We start from the raw sequence: 24,427 nt of genomic DNA, 5'->3' as shown, positions 1-24,427 counted from the left end.
ATTAATTAACGATAATCTCCTAATTATCTTACCAAACACTATTTTCTTATTTGAAAAAGATAAACTTATTAAAAAAGATTACAGAGGAATTTAAATATAATTCTTTAAATAAAGTAGAAATATATCCTTCACTATTGGGTTGTATAGACATTACTATTTCACAATCTTTTTTAACTTTGACTTAATAGTCATATCTAATTCTTATTTCATGCTTGCCGACCAAGCAAAAAGAAAGCAATTAAACAATAAAATTATTGAGGCAATATTTTATTAATTTAAGTATATAAAAGGCTGCAGCCTTTTCACCCTACGACATCGTTTTTTCTGATTCCTTAAGCAGGCACATAATCAGAATCTCCCTCACAACCGCCGCCGGGAACCTTACCTTGTTCTTTTTTCACTCGCTCACTTTCCTTAAAATTTTCCCGAGAAAGTGATACTCCCAGACACAAATACACACACCCAAAAAAAAAAAAACCCCTAAAAGTAAAAAAGACACGCACGTACTCACCAAGCACACAAAATTTAATAAATGTGGTGGAGATCGCCTTCTTTCATTCTCGACAGAGAGCAACAACAACAAAACGACAGCGTTCCGCCAAATCCCGAATCCCTCTTTCTCTCATCTCCGCCTCCTTCCATGGCCGATTCTCTCCAAAACCCTAAATCCAACATTTCTGCCTATTACCAGACCCGTGCTGCCCACCACGCTGTCGTAACTAGCGATTGGCTAGCCCAGGCCCAGGCCGCCGTCGGCAGCCACACCGACGACGAGGAATCGTCGGGAATTGATGGAAGAGCCGCCGCGACCGATGAAGACGGAGGAGGAGGAGGCGGGAAGGCGTTTAGTGTTATTGATGAGTTCAATAGCTGGAGGAAGCAGCCGGATTTGGCGGAGGCCGTCGCGGCTATTTTCGCCCTCGCGGCGGTTATTAGGGCTAGCCAAGCTACTACCATGATGGAGCTTGAAATTGAGCTTAAAAAGGCTTCTGATTCGCTTAAAGTGAGGCTTTTGGTTTTTATTTTAAATTAATAAAATGCTTTCTTTTTTACGTTAGTGAATTTTTATTCTTTCGATTATGACCTATATATTATATTGTGATACTTAGTGAAATAGTAAAATTTAGTTTAATTTTCCTCGTTTAAATAATTTAAATTACAACGGTTTTACCATAATTTTATTAATCTTTTAGTGGCAAATTTTAGTTCATTTTCAATGTGTACATTAGGATCTTTAGAGAAATATATGTATATTTATGTTCCTCATGGAGGTACAGTCAACATTAATTTATCCACTGGCACATGAAAGTTTTTGAGCTAAAAGATATGAGAGTTTCAATTAGGCTTTCTGTGTTATTGTATATGAAAGCTGGCTGATTGCATTTGCTCATAATTGCTATAAAAAGGCAGAAGATGTGCTTTTCTAGTTTTCTATGTCTAGTGTTTGCTACATTGCTATGACACCGAAATTTCCCATAACCACAATTTCCTTGCAGTCTCAGTTTTGCAAGGCTATTTAATGGTAATGCTAATGCCCGTATTATTGGGTTCTATGACTGTGAAGGCCTAATAATACTGCATTTCTTGTATTACTTTAAAGTTTTTCTTGAGTTTCGCATGGACATTGACTAGTATTGGCACCCTGGTTACAATTGTATAAGCTGCTCTGATTTCTATGATATAAAGCCATTGGAACTGCTTTGCTCTCTGTGTTTGTAAACATTGGCAATATGCATTTGTACTTTGGAGTGTTCTGATATATCTGGGGCTTTTTGGTTTTAAGAATGTGCATGTGCCAAGTAAATGGATGGTGCTCTGGAGGCAATTCTTATGCTATTGCTAGATCTTTAACATTTGCATGTTTAAGAGAAATGATATTGCTAATTAAAAGGTTAAAGGATGACTTATTAGGTATTTAGCATGATGATAGAAGGTGTTGAAGGAAAGGATTGGTGTGGCATGGTAAATCTGTTAGGATGCTTTTGTCCATATGTAATGACAATACTCTTATTTTTATGAGTTATCCTTATGTTGTATGGCATGCCCTCGGATATTTGTAAGATGCATGTTCTATTTTAACAATATGAAGTCTCACCCTCTTTTCTAAAATTGAATGTGATTGTAATAAAAGGAAGTGACGCGTTTTAATGGCATAAGAGTTTTTATAATCAAAATGTCGAGGCAGTAATTTTAGATTCATTAGATGTGAATTTGGTAGGAATAGGACATTTTTTATTGGAATACTTTGGGTGAGGAATTCTGTTTATAGAGATGTGGAAATCAGAGGGCTTATCCCAGTCAATGCCGTGTTATGGTTGGTTTGCATCTGATGAAATCCTTCGATAAAAATGAATTGCTATCCACTCTTTATTTGTTAGTTTGCTGTTTGTAAAATAATGTTGCTTCGCTTTCTGATTTGGCTTACCCTTAAGCATATGTTTTCTTTCCAGTCATGGGACACAACCTCTATCTCTTTGACAGCAGGTTGTGATCTCTTCATGCGATATGTAACCAGAACATCAGCTTTAGAGTATGAGGATTTTAATTCAGCGAAGTCTCGCCTGATTGAACGTGCAGAGAAGTTTGGGGAAATATCTTGTAAGGTATTTTGTATAATTTGTGGCTTTTAAAGTAACTGCTTAACTAATGCTAATTTTACAGTAATGTTAATTTTACAGTAATGTATCAAGCATCTCCATTTGAAAGACATTATTGCCAAACATTGCAGGCACGCAGGATTATTGCAATGCTTAGTCAAGATTTCATATTTGATGGTTGTACCATTTTGGTACATGGTTTCTCCAGAGTTGTTCTAGAAGTATTGAAGACAGCAGCCCAAAACAAGAAACTCTTTCGAGTTTTCTGCACAGGTTCTGCTTTCTAACTATCTTGTCATCTGCATTGATATATGTATTTCTTAACTGGTCTAAATCAATGTTCTGTCATCAAATAAGGAGTCTAGTCCTTTTCAATTTTATGCATATGTTCTATTTCTGACAAGTGACTCAATTTTTTTAATTCATATCAGATGTGTGTTTATGACAGAGTGCATCTTACCTTTTCATTTTCTTTTAATACAGAAGGAAGGCCAGACAGAACAGGATTACGATTATCTAATGAGCTGGCCAAGCTTGATGTTCCTGTAAAGCTTCTAATAGACTCTGCTGTGGCATATACCATGGATGAGGTTGACATGGTATTTGTTGGGGCTGACGGAGTAGTTGAAAGTGGGGGTATCATAAATATGATGGGGACATACCAGATTGCATTAGTGGCACATAGCATGAACAAACCTGTTTATGTGGCTGCTGAAAGCTACAAGGTAATTACAGCTGCTTTTTTTTTTTTTTTTCTCTTTTCATTGGTATCTGAACATGGAAATTATCCTACATATGCACAAACCTAAGAAAGAAAATATTAGAATGGAAGTTGAGACTAGCGACCGGCGTAGTTACTTATGTTGTTTTTCTTTGCAGTTTGCCCGTCTTTATCCGTTGGACCAAAAGGATATGGGCCCAGCCTTACGCCCCATTGATTTTGGGGTACCAATCCCATCCAAGGTTGAGGTTGAGACATCTGCTCGAGATTACACTCCTCCTCAATATCTTACTCTACTCTTTACAGATTTAGGTGTTCTTACTCCTTCTGTGGTTAGTGATGAGCTTATTCAGCTATATTTATAGCGAGGAGGCTTAAATGTAATTTTGTTTAAATTTCGCTGATGAAGCTTGCCAATGCTTGCTGGTTAGGGTTATATGTAGACAGCTTTATATGTACCTTAAGTAATAATTTTGGATTCGATGCCTTGAAAATGATATCTGGTCATATATTAGTGGATTGGATTTTATACCAAATAGTATATATTTTACATTGCATCTCCATGTACACGCACAGTGGACTCAAGAGAGAGATGTTGAAAGCTTGGCAAACAATCAACCCAGAAAAATGTCTCAAGTGGGTTGGTTTCGTGTGCGTGAAATGTGAGTGTAAACTTGAATAAACGGAAAATCAAGATTTCTTTAACGCATAGGGGTTAAGAGGAAACGCTTCACAGTATGGCAAAACTAGCACAATGGACAACAGGAAAGCAAGTAAAATTTATTGAGTAGACAGTAACAGAAATCAGCAAGAACCCTACTTAACATTATCAGACGAAACTGATCACTCGCTTAGGCTTACAAGTCTTTGCAGGCTGTAACTCTTGTTCTAAGTCAGGTTGTTGAATTGGCGTATTGTTGTCAAACTTTTATTTCTGTTTCTTGGAAAGAAATTTTTCCCTCAGTTCTGCAACGTCAATGTCGCCAAAATGATTCTCTGGAATCCAGTTGCCGGTCTTGGGATCTCTCATCCAGAACGTTTCCTTCTGCTCTGCCAAAACTTCTGCCCTCAAATCCGTTGCATTCCTCGTAACTGATGCCACTGCTTGCACCTTCATGTTCTCGGCTGCCACTGCATATGATCTTCTACTACAACACAAAAACAACAAAAACAAAACAAAGATCATCAATCTCAAGATCGTTCATCATATCAAAAACCATAAAACCAAAAGATCCAAAGAACTTCACATGTAAATTACCCTAACAAAAATGGTAAGAAAACAAGGATAATAAACAAAAAAGAAAGAAAGAAAGAAAGAAAGCATATATTAAATAAAGAAATTAACCTGAGGAGCTGAAAGCTCTTGACGGAAAGCTGAGCCATGTTTTTGATTAGAAAAATATATGAATGGAGGCTGAGATAGAGAGGAAAATAAGAAAAACTAGGTTTTTTAATTTCTGTGGAGTCTGAAGGGAGAAGCGGCTTTTTTATAAGTGTGCCTACCTTGTAGAAAGTTGTTGTAAGATAGAGTTCCAGATTATTTGTGACTTCTTTGCATAGAAAGATACGTAATGTGGAGAATCCAATAGCGTTTCGGAATACAACTAATCTAAAATCACGTGAGAATCTGGAGTTGAAGCCTTCTCCCCTTTTTTTCCTCACTAGTTAATAACTTAATGATATACTTAATTACGTAAACGCTAGGATGTTTCCTACGTGAAAGAGGCTATCAACACTTTACCCATCCCCGTCTCTGTTTACTTAAATTTGAACAACGTGAACTGGAATTTTGTGGGGAACAAAAAAAAAAAAAACTAAAAGAACTTATCTTCAGGATGAGTGATTGACTTAAAACACTACAGTAATTCCAGGCTTAGTCTCGTCAAGTTATTCGGCTTAATGTTCTTCAAATTGCTTTTTCCATGCAATGAACATTGGAGAGGGAAGGAAAAGGACGAAAAAAGAAAGAGAAAGTGGCCACAAGAAAGGAGTATGAGAACATTTCTTTGGAAGATTGACATTGACTACTTATTATTTCCCAAATGTAAAAATGATGGATCACTTAATTGCATCATAGCCTTCGCATCAGCAAAGGATTAGATGCAAGTATATGCATGGCTTTAGGATAATAAAAGTTTACATCCAGATGATCGTATACATGGTGAATGAGAATACATTATTAATTCCAATCCAATGCATGTTACATATCTGTTTTGTTGGAGACACAAAAGTTATACCATTATTGATGTTGAAGTCGAATTAAGTCATGTGAATGAGAGATTTTTGATTACTAAAAAAAAAAAAGGAAGCAAATCAGGAGCATATGCAGTCTCATTCTGCATGGGGACAACAATATTGGGCTTTTGCTGGCCAGTATATTCCTATTGCAAATTGCAGAAAGCCGTTGATACCAATTGCAACCATGACAGCAAAATCCAATATAAAAGATGAAATATTGGGCAAAAAAAAAAAAAACCAGGCATCTCTCGTTTGATTAATGAGTTATGCTTACTCTTTATTCTTGGTGGGTTTCTTACAGTGAAAGCGTATGTATAGTTTTGTAGGGAAATAAACACACCTGCAACACAATCCAAGTTAGGATAGTATCAGGCGTTGACTCTGGTATACATAGCAAGATATGTCTTGAAGCTGAAGCAGAGCATCTTTGCAAATAAAAAAAAAAACAAAAATAAATCTACTCATCAACTATTCTGCACCCCGGATTGCCGATTTTTTTTTGAAATGGAGGCGGCATTTACATAAGTCTGGACCAAGATATGCTTAACATATCAGCTAACAGTAAAGAGAAGATATTTGGTGGAGGAGCCCTTGAAAACATGGAGGTCTAGAGGAAGATCATTATGCTTAGTTGCCATCCAGTTGGGGCAACAATTGGCTTCGCGATTTTGGTCATGGGTTTTGTGTCCAGAATCAAAGCTATGAGTAGGCAAAGCATAATCATATTTTGTGAAAGTCACCCATTACGCACTGAAAATTGCCATTTATATAGAATCAAGACCAATATTAAGGTTCTCATGTCCCGTTTTATCACTGATTCTTGATGTTGCTAAAAAGATAAATTAGGTAGGTCCTTCAAAGATGAAAAGGAATTTATATTGATAGAAACACATCAGATTTTTTTCCCCGAATATATTTCTTTTAAGAACATGAAAAATTTTATTAATAAATGAGATAGATATACATAATAATAATAATAAATGATTGAGCACAAAAATAATTATACATAATAACCATTTGGAAAACCTCATGATAGGTTTAATAATAAAGGTGTCCATAACCAAGTTGGGCCTACCAGACTTTATTTTCTTAAGCTTAGCCCGAAATTGATTTGATCTGTCCATTTAACAATTATTTTATTATTAAAATAAACTAATAATAATAAAATAATTTTATTAGATCAGAGATAAAATAATTAAAAGAAAAATATCCTTAGATTAGTGTATTTTCAAGACAATAGAATGTTTTTGAAAGAAACATTGAACAATGACAATATATTAAACCTGATTAGCTAAGGCTGCAATGGTTTAATTCCACATATAGAAATCTAAAAAATATCCATCCATAAAAAAAAGAAAAGAAAACCTTGAAAATATAGGAGCATGCTGTTCCCTCAATCTCAATCCTAGTTGTTCTTTTCTTCGTTTGAAAGAAGTGGCATGAAAGTGATATATATTATTACTCTATGACAATAAATAAAGAGTTCCAATCCTTTTGTCTTGCATTTCATGAGCATAAGATCAAATTTGCAGTGCACCTCTACGTTGATATCACATCTGTAATGCACAGTTGCCATGGCTGTGCCTGTTAGCAATAAAAAGATTTTTGTAACTTAGCTTCTAATATCAGAGCCGCGCATCAGCATCAGTTTAATTGTGACAATGACCAAACAATTGTGACAAAAATTTTAATAATTCCATAGTAAATATTTAATGACTTTTGTACCAAACAATTATGACATCAAATCATTGTTTAATGTCTCTTTCGTTGGAGCTACTGCCTTTTAAGTTCAATAATAATTTTGGATTCACGGATATTCGTATTGTATTGTCAATCTTCTTTTATATTGTCTGTGGTTCAAGTTTGTCTATGGAGTGCCAACAAACACTAGTTGAGATAATTTTGAATCCCAATTAGATTAGGATATTGAATTTTCTTTTTTGTTGAAAGGGAGAAATTTTATTAATTTTTAATCAACATGGAAAACAGATACCCAATATGCCATTTGACAAGATAGCTCTAATTTCCTTAGATAGAGAATCAAAGAAGTATAAACTAGTATCTAAGTTGAAGCCTATATTAGTTAAACAGTTAGAAACCTTGTTGCCTTCTCTATAGATGTGGGAAAATTTCACCTCTCATTCCTTATGCAACAATGTCGAATACCTTCAAGCAAATCTGAATTTGCACTTGGATGAGATGAACTAGTAAAAATTGCTATTAAATTAGAATAAGAATCTTGTATTTAGTCCTATATTATATGGAACTAAAGAATATTATTAAATTAAAAGAGAGTTTAGTGAGCATTTAGCTTTAGAAGAAGAGATTTGGGAGAAGGGGTGTTGTTGAATTTACCATACAAGGTCACGTATCGTTAATAAGTAATATAATGAAAAGTAGAGTATCGTTTCTATGAGAAATTGTACTAAAATCTTTTGTTAACTATTAAAATTAACACAACTCAATCTTATTCAAACAATAAATTTTTTAAAATTACTGAAAATTAAAACAACTAAAACTAATAATGTTATCGTAATTAACTAGGTTAAGTCAATAAAAAAAAAGCCTAAAACCATAATATCCCTCAACACTTCATATGGATCTTTTCTACTCTCTCTACTCAATAGACAGTTGAGTTGTTAACCTAAAGTTCTAATGTATTTATAAGTCTCTTTCGATGTTTTTATAAGAATATCTCTCTTAACCAATCTATTATATTCCTATACAAATTGCAATTAAGAAAGACTTATTAACTTTAGATTCTAATTATAGCTACATATGATATGTAAGTGTATTTCTATCTTATACGCGAATCAAATAATCATCTCATGCAATTGAAATTGAACATATGCTATTTCATCTAAGGCCTATACTAAACTCCCTTTTTCAGTTTTGTTTAAGTTATTCTATCTATGTAATTGGTAGTCAAACAATTAGATGCATTAATCACAAGACTGAAATAAATAACTCAAACACTATCAATCATAAGCAAGAAAGGTATTAAAAATTCAAACTACATGTTGGGTTCAATTGCAATTCTAGATAAGAAATTTAGTTCCTCAAAACTACTAAAAACATCATTAAAAAAAGTTTAACCATCAACATAAAACAAGAAAAGTATAAAGAACAAAAAAAGGAAAAAAAAAAACTAAGATTTGTCAAGTCTTCAATTTTCAAAGGTTTTCTTACTTGCTTGACGGCTACTTTTTCTTCATAAAGCCTTTAGTTTAAACTTGTCTTTCAATTTCTTTAAAAGTTTCTTTAAATAAGCTCCAAAAAGACCTAATTTGAGTCAAATCCGGAATTAGAATGTTCGAGATATTATGTCAGCGCTGCGGCGCCACTCCCTTAGTACCATGGCAGGGAGCTTTCTATTTGGTGCTCGTGCACCCCTTTTTTTCACGACATTGCGACGCCCATGCATCCATGGCCTAGGCACCCAAGGTTCTGTCCTTTTTTCTTTTCTTTGCTACACAGCTTCAACTTGTGACACAATTTTCTCTTTTTTTCAAGCTGAATTGGGAAAATAGTAAACATGAAAGTTGTAGCCTACCTCTTAGCTTTCCATTGGATTAAGAATCACATCAATTGGAATTCTAGAATGAGAGTTATGCTCAAAATATTGAAATATATAAGAGAGAAACACAAACCTTTTATGCACTTTTCTTCACCAATGGAAGCCGTTTTAATTACACACGTACAAAAGCATAAAACTAAATCAATACTAACTAAACTAAAAGCAAATTATCATCAAACTAAAATAAAATAACTTAAATTAAATCAATCCAACATGATTTATTAAACTAAGACAAATAGCTAAAAATATCTAATTCCTAAACTAAATCTTAAAAACTTAGCCAATTTAATACTCAAAATGTGACAAAATAACTCTATAATATAAAGTTATCAAAGGGGTAAGAATTGTAAGTTTGAGACTAATCTTGTAATCTTTTGATTTCTTCTTAGCGAATCTTTCTTTGTCATTGTGCTCATAGACATAGGTCATCAAAAGATTGAATCAGGCAATTTTTTGTGTTTTTGTGAGTATATTTGATTTCTTTCTTCATTTTATTGACTGTGTAAGATCTTGGGTGATTTTTATTAAAATTATTTTATTATTTTCATAATAAATTGATATCAGAATTTCAAGATCTGGAGTCAATTTGACTTTTGCAATGACAACTTCATCCACCAAGTATGAGATTGAGAAGTTTAATGGAAGAAATAATTTTAGTATGTGGTATGTTAAGAAGCGAATATTGCTAGTGCAACAAGGACTATTGAAGGCACTAAAGGGAAAGGACCATCTTCCCATGGATCTGTCTGATGATAAGAAAAATGATCTTTTGGTGAAAGCATATAATACTATTCTACTAGCTTTATCTGATGAAGTACTAAGAGAAGTTATAGATGAAGAATTTGCTGCTACAATGTGGCTTAACTTGTCAACATTTATGGAACCAAAGTTTCTAAAAAATTGACTTTATATGAAGTAACAATTATATACTTTCAAGATGTATGAAGGTATATCTGTTAATACCCATATTAATAAATTTAACAAAGTTATTCTTGATTTAAAGAATATTGATATTAAAATTGACGATGAGGATCAAGTCTTAATTCTTCTGTATTCTTTGCCTCCATCATATGAAAACTTTGTAGATGCTATGTTATATGATTGAGAGAGCTTCACTTATAAGGATGTCAGGGCATCTTTAAACTCTAAAGAATTAAGGATGAAAGTTGATGTTACTCGGAGTGAAAATCAAGTGGAAAGCCAAATTATGAATAAAGGTAGAGGCAAAGATAATGGTCTAGACAAAAAAAGCAAATCTAGATCGAAATCAAAATCTAGAGTAAAAGAGAGGATTTGTTAAATTTGTGATAAAAAAGGATATTAACATCAAGATTGCACCAAATTCAAGGGTGATGAAAAAATCAATAAGCTTAAGAATGTTGCAAATGTGGTAGAAGATTATTTAGTTACTTTTGAAATAGGCGATTATGTTCTTGCGGTTTTAAATGAAACTTCTAAGGAAGTCGATAGTATTCTTGAGATTACCAATGATAACCTAATTGATACATTGATTATGGATTCAAGTTGTTGCGTCCATATATTTTCCAAGCGTAATCGGTTTATAACTTATCAATTTGTTGATATAGACAACATACAATGAAGATCAAGCTCTTTTAATTGTTGGGATCGATACTATGCAGTTCAAAATGTTTGATAATATGGTAAAGACACTTGAGCTGAGACATGTCTCTATCATGAAAAATAACCTAATATTTTTTAGTTTGTTAGAGAAGAGGGGTTACAAATTCAGTCATCAAAATGGTATCTTAAAGGTTTTTAGAGGTGTCGTGACTATCATGGTTGTGTGATCAAAAGATTGTAAAGTTGAGTTTTTGTGAGCATTGTCTTTAATAGGGCAAATGGGTGAATTGAGTGGTTGGGTCCGTCATACTTAAAGATCAAATAGACCAAACATTTTAGAAAAAAGATCAAACATAAAGGAATACTAAACCAGCCAAATATAAAATTGATTCGGTCAATTTGGTTTTGAACCAATAGACCAAAATTTTATCACTTTTTTTTTTACAAATTACTATATTAAAATTTATAAACTTCATCTATAATTATAAAATATACAAATTATGTATAAATTAAATATATGTATATATAATATATTACTTTATTATATATATGAAATTAATGACACAATTTATATGTTATAATATATTAGTTTTTATATCAAAGTTTGTATAAATAATAACTAATTATAAACAATATGTTACAAAAACTAAGATGATAACTAATAAAATTGTTAAGTGTAATCATATAAATAAAGTCTATTATAAGTTACAGTAATACTTATGTATAAATATAAATACTTATGTATAAATATATGTACATATGTAATATATTACTTATGTAAATATGAAATTAATGACATAACTTATATGTTATAATGTTTTATGTTAAAGTTTGTATAATTAATAACTAATTATAAACAATATCTTATAAAAACTAAGATGATAATTAATAAAGTTGTTAAGTGTAATCATATAAATAAAGTTTATTATAAGTTATAGTAATACTTATGTATAAATTAAATATGCATATATATAATATTTAGACAATTATTTATATATATTCATAACATTTTATAGTACAAAACATTATTAAAATATAATAATTATAACTTATTAATATATAAGATATTTACTATCATATATTATAATATTAACATATAAGTTATATCATTTAAAATATATAATTTGTAATTTCATAGTAATACAGATTTATAAATAAATATATATAATTAAAATTAAATTGCTATGATTATATTTGTATACGTACATATAATAAACTAATATATTTTAAGTATATTATTAATTAAGTTTATTATCAATTCTTATTAATACATATAAAAATATTTTATATATTAATATATATATATAATTAATTTGTTTTTTGGGTGGATTTGTCTAAAATTTTTAAAGTCAATTACCAACCAAAAAACCATTTGGATCAAATATTTTAGACCAATTGATCTAATAGATCAACTACGCCGAATCATTTTATCTAAATCTTATTTAGTTTGAGTGGATAATTAGTCTGGTTTGATTTTGCTCACTCTTAATGTCAAAGACAAATAACGTCAAGTGAAGCTTAACACTACAATTACTTGAACTAAGAATACACTAGACTACATCTATTCAAATTTATGAGGTCTTTCTCTGATAGCATAAAAAAGAAGATTATTGTAAGTGCTAACCTCACAAATAAATATTACTAATTTTTAAAATAATAATATTTATTTTTAAGAATACTAATTTTTTGCATCTATTTATTTTTAAGTCAACAAATAAAGATTGGGTGAGATGGAGTTGGAAAGAGAAAAAATATTTTTATTTTTAAAATCCTTAAAATTTTGAATTTATTTCTTAAATAAGATAACATTATCTAATATTTATATAAAAATAATACGCTATCAATGGATCAAATATGATTGCGCTGTTTAACTACATTTGACCACCTCCTAGCCTTTGAGTGCTGCGGCTTCTGCCTTCTTCTCATTGGTCCCTTCTCCATAAAATTGTTTTAATGAAAAGAAATTTGAACCATCAATTAATCCCAGTTGCATCGCCAAATTAATAGCATTGACAATTGACAATGACAAATATATATAGTGTGTATGTTTGAATTAATTTTACCTCCATTAATTAATGCCTGTTAATTATTTTCCTTCCCATGGATCAATTAATTATTTATAAATATTAAAGTTTCTCTGGATAAGTGATGAAAATATTTACATAAAATTATTTTTAATATTAAAAAAAATTCCAATCTTACTCTTTATATACGATTTACGCACAGTTGTTATATAATTCCAGACTTGTACTATTTTTTTCTTTTTTTTTTTATTACATAGACATGCCACTATATATACATGGAATTGATAATGCGTGATTAACTTCATTCATGTACGCCATTTATTGTGGACGGTGGCGACAAGACAGAGCTGGCAAGGGCCCACCAACAAAACATTTATTGTTTGGTCGGGCACTTATAAAACTGTTTTTGATTTCTTGTTGTTTTCCCAACTTTGTTAAATTTTTAGACATAATATTTAAATTTTTTTAAAAATTTTTAAAAAATTTAAAATAAATTATTATTTCTTTCTTATGTTTGATTAAAATTTTATATTTTTATTTTATATCAAATTATCATTTATAAAAATAAATAAATAAATATTATTAATTAAAATATCACTATCATTTTATAGTATATAATGATGATGTGACGTGTTAATATATCTAAACCAATTAACTAATCTCATGTAATAAAAAGAAAATCAATATATGTAGAATTAGAGTAACCTCACGAATGTTTCCAAAATCTCTTTAATAATATTGAGATAAAAGCCTTATTGGCTTTTTGCAATTTATAGTTTAATCAAACCTCCCACTTTCAAAATGCAGTAGTTAAGATAATTAAGAAAACAAGTTAAATTAGTATAAATGTTTTGTACATAGGCTTTGCCGGTTTAGTCTATAGTATTATGAATAAGACAATGATCAACAACCTATTTTTTGTTCTTATTGTTACGTATACACACACTTCAAATAAGATAAGTAGATTAAATGCAATTTTCTCATCAAACGTGTATCTTATATTATCTTAGCTTTAAATACGTAACAAATGCAATCTCAATCCTTTATTTTAATCAAGGTCTAACAAACAAAATATGAAATCAAAGTCATGGGCCCGATGAATGTCAAATTTATATTATTTCACAAACCATAGGATCATGTATCATATCAAGAACAACTGAAAAAACAAAGCAGAATACAAAAATGAGGAACTTCTTTTCTTCATGCATTAATTATATATAGAACTTCATGAATAACAAAAACACTAATTGATTAGTATGCTGATCTACTAGTTTAGGCGTCAGTTAATTTTTAAACAAATTAAGACTCTATTGATTGGTAATGTTGTTGCCAAATGTCAATACTTAGAAGGCAAACATGTTTAGGGGTTTTTTCTAGGGTCTAGGGTTAGTGCAATCAATTGAGTTTTAACTTTTTTTTTTATTTGAGGAAAAACAAAACAACTAAATTACATCATTTTAGGTCATAAAACACTTAAAGTGTCTGCACATAAAATATATGAAATATTTTTTGGTGAAAAATCAAATTGATGTATCCCAAATGGTAAGTTATCATGATGTGTAATCATTCAATCGACACATTGATTGACTTCACGATGTATATGAGAAATTGAGCAATCTCAATCCCAGTTAAGGAGTTCTTTAATTCTTCTCAAAAAATAAGCATTTGGATTGGATAGCGATATAGGACTAGTTAATTTTTGCACTATTAACAATGAGTCTGATTCGACCTGAATCTTTCTGAAGCCTTAATTCTTAGGGATGTTAACGGCTAAGGTATTCGCTAATTTTGAAGAACCCGAACCCGATTAAAAAATAAAGTACCCAAACTCTATAATTACCCGAATATTTTTTAAATTTACTATCCTAACTCGAACCCTAATACATACTCACTATCTGATAATTATCAGAGGCGGTTTAAAATCTCGATTATATTAAAAAAATTATAAAAATACTTTCATAGATACCCAATTATTCGAACCCGAATTCGTACATCGTATCTATATACAATAATATTTCCATCCATACTTCATATAATTCACCAATACTTAAATTAATAAAAGCACACAAATAATAATATTTAAATTTAAATAATAAAAAAATAAATATATCAAATATCAACTTAAATAATTAAAAACAAATATTCAAATAACAACTTAAACATTACAAGTTTAATTAACTATATGGGTTTGTCCATGAAATTAAAAAAAATAACTAGGTTCCAAAATTATTTTAATTTCATAATTTTTTTTAGGTATATATTTTATAAGTTTATATACACAAAAGTATATATTATAAATAATAATCTTATAAGTTATAATTTTTATAAAGATAACACAAAATAAAAAGAAAATATGTTTATATTTAAATTATATATACTAAAAGTATATATATAATAATAATTATATTTTTATAATTTAACATAATATATAAAATATATGTATTAAAAGATATTACAAGTTAATTAATAATCATAGTTTAATTAATAATATAAATTTATCTTAAATTACATGAAATTAAAAAAAATATAATCGAGTTTGGATATCGAGTACTTAAAGGTAGACCTGACAATTCGTATTAACGTGTCGTAAACGTGTCAGATACGATTAGACACGAAACACATTAAGGCTAAACACAAACATGACACGTTTAACATTCGTATCTTAAATTTGAAACACGTATACGTTTAATACACGTGTAACACGACACGACACGATTAACACGTTTATTAAACGTGTTAATATATGACACGATACGATTAATAACACGTTTAACACGATTAAATAAAAATATTTACAATTAAATATAATTTTATTATTTAAATTTAAAATCTATAATTATAAAAATAATTATAATAAAAATAATAATAATAACATCAAATAATCACTAAAAGTTAAAAATTAGGATTGAATATATATAATTACATTATACTTTTTATAAAATTAAAAAAACTTATTAAAATAATTATTTAAAATTATTTATATAAGATTAAAATAGTTTTTAACTATTAATTTTTAATAGGTTAATAAATATGTCACGTATACACGTTTAAATACGATAACACGATTAAACACGATAACACGATTAAGTAAACGTGTTTGTCGTATCAGACACGTTAAGACACAAAAATTTTCGTGTCTTAACGTGTTTGATACAATTAGACATAAAACACGTTAACACTAAACTCAAAATCTATTTAACTCGTATCTTTTTGTATCGTGTTCAAAATTATCAAATCTACCTAAAAGATGATACCCAAACTCTATCCGAATTTGATACGAATAATAAAATTATTATTTAAACTCAATTATAAGATATTTTAATTTTATATATATGGGGCAGAGATACTCATAGATATCGATACCCATTACCATCCCTACCTAATCCAGCATCCGTGATTGAGTTTTAATTTTGACAAACGAGCCATGCAATAAAATATAGCAGGAGGAGCATATATATTCAGGGCAACAAGAAACACGTTTTTGTTAGGTTAAGCAAATTTATGCAAGAGTGTTGGACAGCAGGATGCCACTTGGATAGCATACTGTTTAAGCCTTAAGCATTGTTGATTAAATCTTAATAATTTAATTAGAGGTTGCTAATCTTCATTTTCGCATGGTTAAAGAAAAGGTGAATGACACGTGGCATATTTCTAAGTAAAAAAAATAACAATAATAATTTCTCCATGCTGAGAGGATGGGAGGCTATGTATTATTAAAGATGATCACATGACCCGAAAAAAAAGATTAACTACTAAAATAAACAAAGAAACAGAAAGGAAGTGTATATTATTTAATTGAACACGTTTCCCATGTTTGGCAAAAGTGAAAGGTTCAAAAAGTAAAAGGGGTCCAAAAGGTCTCTTCTTGGTGGGCCAATTTAAGACTGAAAAAGGCATTCAATTTCTCTGTTAATGGTCACTTTGGTTTAAAAAAGCAAAAGGTCGAAGGAGGTAAACAGTATATTCTCACGTGTATATTACCAAAAGATAAAACAAATTAAACATGTCCCTACACTACTTCACCATACACATTATTTTATTTATCTCCTAGGGTCAAAGAGCTGCTATTAAATATCCATCACTCCTTCACTTCCGAAATCTCTCTCAATTCTCATTAATTTTTTTACTCTCATCTTTGTCTCTCTTCTTAGTCCTCCGCTCATTGTTCTGTAAACAGCAATGGCTCTGAAACTTAGGAGCCCCTTCAAGCTGGAAGGAGAGAGTGAGGAGGGCAAGAACAAGCCTACATATGCAAGCTCTACCAAGAGCTCACCGGTTGTTGTTGGGTTGAGAATCCTTACACAAATTTCACAGGGAAAATCTAATGTTGTTGTTAAATCTGCATTGAAATTCAGGCCTCCCACCTCTAAAAAGCATCATGGCCATCCCGACGGTGGGTCGCCGGCTGACCAATCTTGCTTTCTCAAATCATGTCATCTATGCAACAAGAACTTAAGCCTAGATAAAGAAGTTTACATGTACAGGTAAACAAATTTCATACAATAATTGTATACTTTTACTATAGAAAAATTCTTTTGGGGCGTTTATAACATGTAAAGGAAGGATTCAGATCATGGTATATGGTTAAATTCTGGCTGTTTAAGCAAAGTGTAAATTTATTATTTTTGTATGATAAATTCTGATGGAATTTATGTGATTTTGCAGGGGTGACCAAGGCTATTGCAGCATAGAGTGCAGGGACAGGCAAATTGTTTTGGATGAAATGAAGGAACTCGAAGTATCTACTAAACAAATGATGGCATCTTATAGGAACTGTAGCTCCTCCGGCCGGCGTGAGACAAGCGTCCTTCTAGAGGATCTCCGCCGGAGAAATAAAACACCTCATCAAATCCGAAAGCATTGGGCAATAGTCTCATAATAATTCACTAAGTTCATATATATATATATATAAAGCCATAACTAATTCAGCAGAGGGGTGTGTTTGATTATAGTTAGGATCGAGATTTCTTTTCTATAAAAGAGAAGAAAAATATTCATATCATATATGCAACTTTTATTCCCTTTTTTTTTTCTTGTTCAAATTGTGAGATGAGGAATTAGAAGATAATCGATTAATGATGTAAAGTCAAAGGAAAAAGCGAGTAGCTGGTATATTTTTGTGACGTATCGTTATAGACAACAAGGGATAAATATAAATCGAAGGCAAGGCATTATATATTTTGGGTTCAAAATTTGTAAGATAGGTATCACTGCTCATTCTTGCCCATCACTGTCCTCTTTTTGTCTACAACAATAAAAGCCGGTAATGGCCGGTGTGTCTTTGTTGGATGCAGCATTAACATTAAAGTTTTGATGGGGCTATATATCCTACTAGATATTTTGCCTTTTTTCATTGTCAATATACTTTGATTTTGGCACAAGATGTCCACAAGGGAAGTAAGTCTCATGGATTTTGGAGTGTTTTGAGATCCTATTCCTGCCTAATGAAATGGATATGGAATATGGACGATGCTATCTTGGCATTTTCCTCTGTGGTTTAGGACTCATCACTTTCGATTGTCAATTGTGGCTTGTCAATTGTCATTGTCTCGAAGGTGCCATTTCAATCAATTCGATTCCCACTCATGGATTTTAATTTTCTTAATATAATTGAACATTAATCTTAAAATCAATGATTGCCAAGTAAGAATATGTATTTTATGCGAAAATTAAAGTAATTTATGATGAAATTTTTATATACTAATATGGACAAAAATAATATTGAAAAAATTTACGAGTTCAATAGAAAGGGGAATGGTTAGGATTTGGAAAATTTACTAACTTTGAATATATTCTTCTATAGTCATTACTCTTGCATATATTTTTTACGATTCTTGATTGATTTTTCTTAATCCAAATCATCTCTTAAAAAATTGTTCAATTATCTTTCAGTTGTTTAGGCTATAAGAGATTATATGTTATTTTTTAATTTTATTATCTTAAGAAAAATTAATGGATTTTGTTAAGTATTCTTTCTCCATTTTCTTAATTTGTACAAAATAGAGATAAATTAATAAATGATAGCAAGATACAATTATGAAGCAAATGATTTTGTTCATAGGATACTTGTTATAGTTCTCATTATCTCTTTAACGGTTGGGAGGAGACCTTTCTTTGGTTGGGAGATTGAACAATGGGAGGAGTTGAATGGGCTCATTGAAAATCACTTTGTGGATGACGGGTACACGGTAAGCTCCTAGTGGGTAGTACATGATAAAGTCCTTTTGCAAAACAATCATGAAAAGGCTTAGGATTGCTAGTGAGCATTGGAGGATGGTTTGGAAGGGAGTTGCCCTTTTGAAAGTTGAGGTGTTTTGTTAGAGAGTTTTGAGAGGCTAGGCAGCGGTCCAAGCCAAGTTAATGGAGATGGGCCTCTCGAGAACCGAGCCTGCCTTTTGTATCTTATGCGGAGAGAAACTAGAGACCGTTGATCATCTTTCTTTTGAATGTCTTGAAAGTTGGAAGATTTGGATAGGGTTGGGGAGTCACTAGGGAGTCCAATGGGCGGGGTTATCAAAGCTCATCGACTTCTTTCTCGATTGGAATGGTCTTTTTAGAGCAAGTGACAAAAAAGTCTGGAGACTTGCATTCTTGGCCACGATTTGGACTGTTTGTTTGATGAGAAACGAGATTATTTTCCAAGATAAGGTGTGGAACGAGGAACAATGCTTGAACTTGGTCAAAACTAGAGTGGCATGATGGGCTCGAGCCAAATGGCCACTAAAGTACAATCATTTTAAGGGTGTTTTACGAAGCAATCTAGTAACAAGAACTATGCCCAAAGGCAGGACAAATGCATGACAGGTTGAGTGAAGGCCCCCGATGAGTGGAAGTTTAAAATTCAAGACTGATGGGGCTGCCCGAGTGGACTTAAGGCTGGCAGCTATTGGAGGGGTATTAAGAGATAAGGTCGGGACGATCAAAGTGACGTTTTCTAAGCAGTGGAGGGTGACGATACTAATAGAGCAGAAATTCTTGCTATTAAGGAGGCTTTTAAGCTTTTTGGTGCTTCCCAGTGGGCAAGCTCACATGACCTTGTGGTTGAGAGTGATTCGAGCAATGCTATTATATGAACATAGGATCCAGAAAAAGCCTCACAAAAACTAAGGAAAAATCTAGTTGAAATTAGAGGGCTTAAGAGAAGGGTAAGAGTTTGGAGTATTATGAAAATCCTTAGAGAAGCCAATGATATAGCTAATGAACCTGCCAAATCGAGGATGCAGCGATCATGGACTACTTGTGGATGCTTGGGCAGTGATGCAAAAGTTGTTGGCAGGAGGTGATCGGGTAAGCCCACTTTTGTGTTTTCTTAGCTACTAACATCTTTTAGTTTCTATTGTATGTCTGTTTTGCAGCAAGTCCATTATCGAGAGTTGACAGTGCGTCATTACTGTTGGATTATTGGTAAGTATAAGGAAAAATGAAAAAAAAAAAAAGAGAAAGAGAAAATAAGAAAAGGAAAGAGGAAAAAAAGAAGACAAGTGAATATGGAAAAATGGGATGAGAAAAGGGAAAAAAAGAGAGAAAGAAATGAAAAGAAGCCTTTATTTTTAATTGTAAGGGTGTTTGAACCCTTACATGCTCTCCATGATGGTTTCTGGTTATTAGGGGGTTGCTGTGTATTAGTGGATGTGATTTCTGAGGACAGGGATTCGAGTTGAGTGTAAGAGTCGGGAGGGGTTGAGAGAGTAAGACATCTATCTCTTGTGGATTTTTGGGAGGAAGATTTTCCAGGGAGTCATGTTCTCTTTAATCTATCCTGCTTTTTCTTCAAGATAAGGGCTAATTAGTTAGAGTTGCTTTGTTAAGGGTTTAGGGCGAGCTGGGGTGGGGGGGAGGGAGGGGGATGAAGGGTGATTGCTTCTCGAATTATCTGAATTAGTGACTGGTTTTGTTCTTCTTATCGAACAAATCGATTGGCTGCTACAATGAATGTGATCTATTGAGGCAGCATTGTCCTTGGTAGGGAAGGGAGCCACAAATGTTTGGCGGGGTGGGTAGTGTCAACTCATTTTTTGGAAAAGTCCTAGGTCTAAACATAATAGGAAAAATAAGTTGAGATAAGAAAGAAAGAAAAAAACAAAAAGAAAGTGATGGAAAATTGAACAAGGAAAAAGAAGAAAAAGAAAGAAAAAAAGAAAAAAGAAAAGGAACAATGAGGAAAAAAGGATGTAAAAAGAGAAAATTCGCAATAAGGGAAAAGTGAGTTCACAAACAATTGACTCACTTCTAACCTTCCCTTTTTGGAAGGTCAATTGATGATTGCTTCTATTGCAGGTTTCTTTTCAGTTCTCCCATCTTTAGGTATCTAACCAGGATGAGCTTGAACAATGTCTTCTTACTGATGGTTGGTTTGATTGTCTTTCGGTGGTTTTGGGTCCTTAAGGGTGTCTAATTCTCGTGCTAATTGCTGTGCTTTTTGCCTCTCAGTTGGCCCTTTGGCTAGTCATGATGTCTTTTTTGCTACACTTTGTTTATGATTACTATCATGATTGTTCGCCGATTTGAGGAATGCTAGTGCTTCTTTTGTTTGATTTTTTGTTTATGGCTCCTTCATTGTTTGGCTCATGCTCTTGATTGCTGGCTCGGATTCCTACTTCTGGTCTCATTTCCCTTTGATTTTGATGTGAGCTCATTGTTGTGGTTCTGCACTGCTGGTTCCCTTTGCTATCTCGTTTGGTCCTTCTTGCCTATTTGCTTCAATTGAGGAAATGCTTGTAGATTTTATGAAGCACGTCAATGGTTGTGAGGATGCTGGCGTTGCTTTTCTTTTTCTTGTTCCTCTTTTTGGCTTTAGGTCCCTTGCGGATTTTCATTCTTGGCTCTTGTTCCTTCTTATTTTCCTGGTTAAGCAGAAGGGTAGAATTGGCGGATTGTTCTGAGATGTTTCGCTTCCTTTCTTTCATTGCCGCATTTCTTTGGTTGATGTTGTGAGTTTTGCATATCTGAACTCTTTTGAAGGGGTAGCTTGGCGCCTTGGTCTTTTCTGCATGCTTTTTTGGATTCCTATTTCTTATGCTGTCTAGCTTGAGTTGCTTTCTACTTGTAGTCTTCGCTTTTGTTTTTGTGGCAAAGTTTGTTCTTTTGTAGGTTGCTATTTACTTCAATTTTGAGCACAATGCTCTGTATTGTGTTGATTAGGGTTTTTAGGTTCTCTATTTTATAACGCGACCTTTCCTTTTGAGTAGCAGACCTCTACTAGAAATTATACAACTTTAATGCCATGACGAGTCTTTCAAAATTAAAATTTAAGACTCAAAATGGTGTTTTGGTTTTCAAATCAATAAAAATCACTTTTAAAAAAAAATGATATTATCTAAAGAATATGAATAGGTGACTAATCACCATCATCAGTGACGGAGTCAAGATTTCACGTTTAAAGGGTGAAGACAATATCTATAAAACAATCATATTAAAAGTTCAATGTTCGACAAAAATATAAAATAACTTAGATGAAAAAAGTTTATGTGAATTATATAAATAACTCCAACTAAATGTTAAATACAAAATAAAGACATTTTTTTAACAACTATTACATATTAAGATTGGACATATTCAATTGAGCTCGGCGGTCTTTTATAGAGTTGAAAGCATTTATTATTGAATCAATGTCAAAGCCTGGAATGATTTGCTTTTCAATAAGAATGATTAATAAATTTATGAGAAAATCATCTAATATTTTATTACGAATCTCGTTTTTAATGATTTTCATAGCAAAAAATGCACATTCTAATGTTGTGGTGGAAACTAAAAGAATCACGATAAGCCAGATCGATTTGTCAACAAAGAAGTAAACTTTTGATATTCCTATCTTCTTTAATAATTGACATAACTCATAAAGTGTAGATATACTTTTCAAACATGATTATGAAGAATGTTCACGTTTGAATAGATTCAATTGATAATTTAGATGTTTTTTATTATACTTAGTAAAGTCATCAAGATAATATTTATTTGTAAAGTTGCAAATACTTTCAACATTACATGATTTGAAATCATTTTGAAAGTCTAAAGATGTGTCAAAAGTAAAAAAAAAAAAAAAAAAGTTATTGTAAGGATAAAATTATAAAATTTCAAAACATAAAAGTATGTTATAAGAATTTTAAAAGTTTTATAAAAATAAAATTTTAAAATTTTTAAAAAATAAAAATAAATTATAAAAAATTTAAAATTATTGGAGGGTGGAGCCACACTAGCCCCCTCCCCCGCCTCCAACCCTCATCACATATTCATGGTGGTAAGAATCTAGGCCTCTTGATTGATCCCATCACAATTTCAATCTATGCCTTCTTTCTTAGGAAAAGCAACTTCATTTAATCTTCCAATGGAAGAAAATGCATGGGAATTAAAATCGATTTTCATTGTCAAAAGAACTGCATCTCCCCGATGTACACTAACATTAGTCCAATCCAACCCAAAAGACTGGGCAAAACTGTCCACCTTCCCTAGACTAAATTGGATGGAAATCCTCCGCCCCTATATTGTACCCCTTTCCCTGCCCCGTTCATATGAGTTTGCCTTGTGTCTCTTAGATTAGGTTTTTTTTTTAACTTTGTTTAACCATATAAAAAACATTAGTTAACGACAGCGTTATTTTTTAGGTCTCTACAGTTGAATCTTCAAGGAAAAGAGCCTTGAAGAAGCTCGAGAGCTTGAGGAAGTCAGTGACTGCTGCTTGTTCCGTGGAGAGGAACAAGACTCAGACTCCTAGGTACCTGCTTAAAAGTATGAGCAAAGAGAATAAGAAACCTCCTATTGCTGTCAACAACCAATCATCTGTGATTAGCACTGGAAGGAAACCTGGGGCTAAAAGAGTTAAGAGGGTTTGAAAATTGGAAATTAGATTTGTTATGAAGGTTTTATTTTTTGGCTTTTTTTTTTTTAATTCAGGAAATTTGGAACTCTATTTTATTTTTAAAAAAATATACAAGAAAAAGTCAAGTGCTTTGTTGAGTTTTATGTTGTTTTGTAGATTTTGATTTTTTGAATTGTCGGATTGTATTCTAGATTTTTTTGCTATCTTATAAATTTTAGTTTTTTTGAGTTTACAGCATGTAAACTCTACAATTTTTTTATTTGCAATTTTGTTTACAGCAGATTCTGGCAATCTTCTCTCAGATGATTTCTATTTCTCAGCTCTTAATGACGATGAAGAAGTGTTTCCATTATCAGATGAGAAATATACATTTGAGTTACAGTTGCAAGAGGTTTTAATGTCCTCAGCAATCTCTTCCAGGGTGCCAACTGGCTTGACAGACTGGCAGATGTTTCAGCATTTCAACTCTAGGAAAAGTAGCCATAAAGGAAAAGAGAAAGAAACCGGTGAGTCTTCGAATTCTCAAACTCAAGGCCGTTTATGTCTTATTTGCATGGATGTAAAACCAACCGAGGAGATATTTACAAGCAACGGTTGCACCCATTTGTTCGGCAATTTTGTAGCCGTAAAAATACAAGAAAATATATTAGTGATTAAATGCCCTGAGTTGAACTGTAAAGGTACTTTAGAACCGCAATTTTGTTGCTCAATTGTTCCAGGAGAAGTGTTTGATCGATGGGAAAATGCCCTTTGCCAGTCATTGATTTCGGGTCCCAGAAATTTTACTGCCCTTTCCAGGATTGCTCTGCTATGTTTGTGGATGATGGAGGGCATCATGTGGTTGAATCAGAGTGTCCAAATTGTCATAGGTTG

At 31.9% G+C, this 24,427-nt stretch overlaps 3 protein-coding genes and 1 non-coding gene across 7 annotated transcripts; 3 read left to right on the top strand and 1 right to left on the bottom strand.

Moving 5' to 3' along the window:
• The first annotated feature begins 321 nt into the window (after positions 1-321).
• LOC18596306 (uncharacterized) lies at positions 322-3,812 on the top strand. Of its 2 annotated transcripts, none has more exons than XM_088807493.1 (5): positions 322-1,003; positions 2,451-2,598; positions 2,679-2,870; positions 3,081-3,322; positions 3,477-3,812. In XM_088807493.1, the coding sequence occupies exons 1-5, from the start codon at positions 533-535 to the stop codon at positions 3,681-3,683; spliced, it is 1,260 nt and encodes a 419-aa protein (XP_088663619.1). In that variant the 5' UTR covers positions 322-532; the 3' UTR covers positions 3,684-3,812. The 2 variants fall into 2 exon arrangements, with proteins under 2 accessions (XP_088663619.1, XP_007024759.3); XM_007024697.3 differs by having other exon boundaries at positions 325-1,003; positions 2,451-2,603; positions 2,729-2,870.
• Positions 3,813-4,080: 268 nt separating this feature from the next.
• LOC18596305 (late embryogenis abundant protein 41-like) lies at positions 4,081-4,811 on the bottom strand. Of its 2 annotated transcripts, none has more exons than XM_018123791.2 (2): positions 4,664-4,811; positions 4,081-4,463 (listed from the first exon to the last, which is right to left on the bottom strand). In XM_018123791.2, exons 1-2 carry the CDS (start codon positions 4,699-4,701, stop codon positions 4,247-4,249), a joined length of 255 nt encoding a protein of 84 aa, XP_017979280.2. In that variant the 5' UTR covers positions 4,702-4,811; the 3' UTR covers positions 4,081-4,246. The 2 variants fall into 2 exon arrangements, with proteins under 2 accessions (XP_017979280.2, XP_007024758.3); XM_007024696.3 differs by having other exon boundaries at positions 4,081-4,466; positions 4,664-4,809.
• A 12,016-nt stretch (positions 4,812-16,827) lies between these two features.
• LOC18596304 (FCS-Like Zinc finger 17-like) lies at positions 16,828-17,930 on the top strand. The gene is made up of 2 exons (XM_018122679.2): positions 16,828-17,222; positions 17,404-17,930. The coding sequence occupies exons 1-2, from the start codon at positions 16,918-16,920 to the stop codon at positions 17,615-17,617; spliced, it is 519 nt and encodes a 172-aa protein (XP_017978168.2). The 5' UTR covers positions 16,828-16,917; the 3' UTR covers positions 17,618-17,930.
• A 1,409-nt stretch (positions 17,931-19,339) lies between these two features.
• On the top strand, positions 19,340-24,286 carry LOC18596301 (uncharacterized). Of its 2 annotated transcripts, none has more exons than XR_016026901.1 (3): positions 19,340-20,025; positions 23,340-23,449; positions 23,875-24,286. It is a non-coding gene; the product is annotated as an uncharacterized LOC18596301 (transcript). The 2 variants fall into 2 exon arrangements; XR_016026900.1 differs by having other exon boundaries at positions 23,836-24,286.
• The last annotated feature ends 141 nt before the right edge of the window (positions 24,287-24,427 follow it).

Source organism: Theobroma cacao, chromosome 6, assembly GCF_053813885.1.
Source record: "Theobroma cacao isolate CCN51 chromosome 6, ASM5381388v1, whole genome shotgun sequence".
NCBI lineage: Eukaryota > Viridiplantae > Streptophyta > Magnoliopsida > Malvales > Malvaceae > Theobroma > Theobroma cacao.
The sequence above is the reverse complement of the archived record's forward strand: the minus strand, read 5'-3'. Positions and strand labels throughout refer to the sequence as shown.

Coding starts and splice junctions, on each gene's coding strand:
- LOC18596306 (XM_088807493.1), top strand. CDS start 533: ATGTGGTGGAGATCGCCTTCTTTCATTCTCGACAGAGAGCAACAACAA. Junction 1,004..2,450: donor AGGCTTCTGATTCGCTTAAA/GTGAGGCTTTTG, acceptor TTTTCTTTCCAG/TCATGGGACACAACCTCTAT. Junction 2,871..3,080: donor CTTTCGAGTTTTCTGCACAG/GTTCTGCTTTCT, acceptor CTTTTAATACAG/AAGGAAGGCCAGACAGAACA.
- LOC18596305 (XM_007024696.3), bottom strand. CDS start 4,701: ATGGCTCAGCTTTCCGTCAAGAGCTTTCAGCTCCTCAG. Junction 4,467..4,663: donor AAGAGCTTTCAGCTCCTCAG/GTTAATTTCTTT, acceptor TTTGTGTTGTAG/TAGAAGATCATATGCAGTGG.
- LOC18596304 (XM_018122679.2), top strand. CDS start 16,918: ATGGCTCTGAAACTTAGGAGCCCCTTCAAGCTGGAAGGAGAGAGTGAG. Junction 17,223..17,403: donor AAAGAAGTTTACATGTACAG/GTAAACAAATTT, acceptor GTGATTTTGCAG/GGGTGACCAAGGCTATTGCA.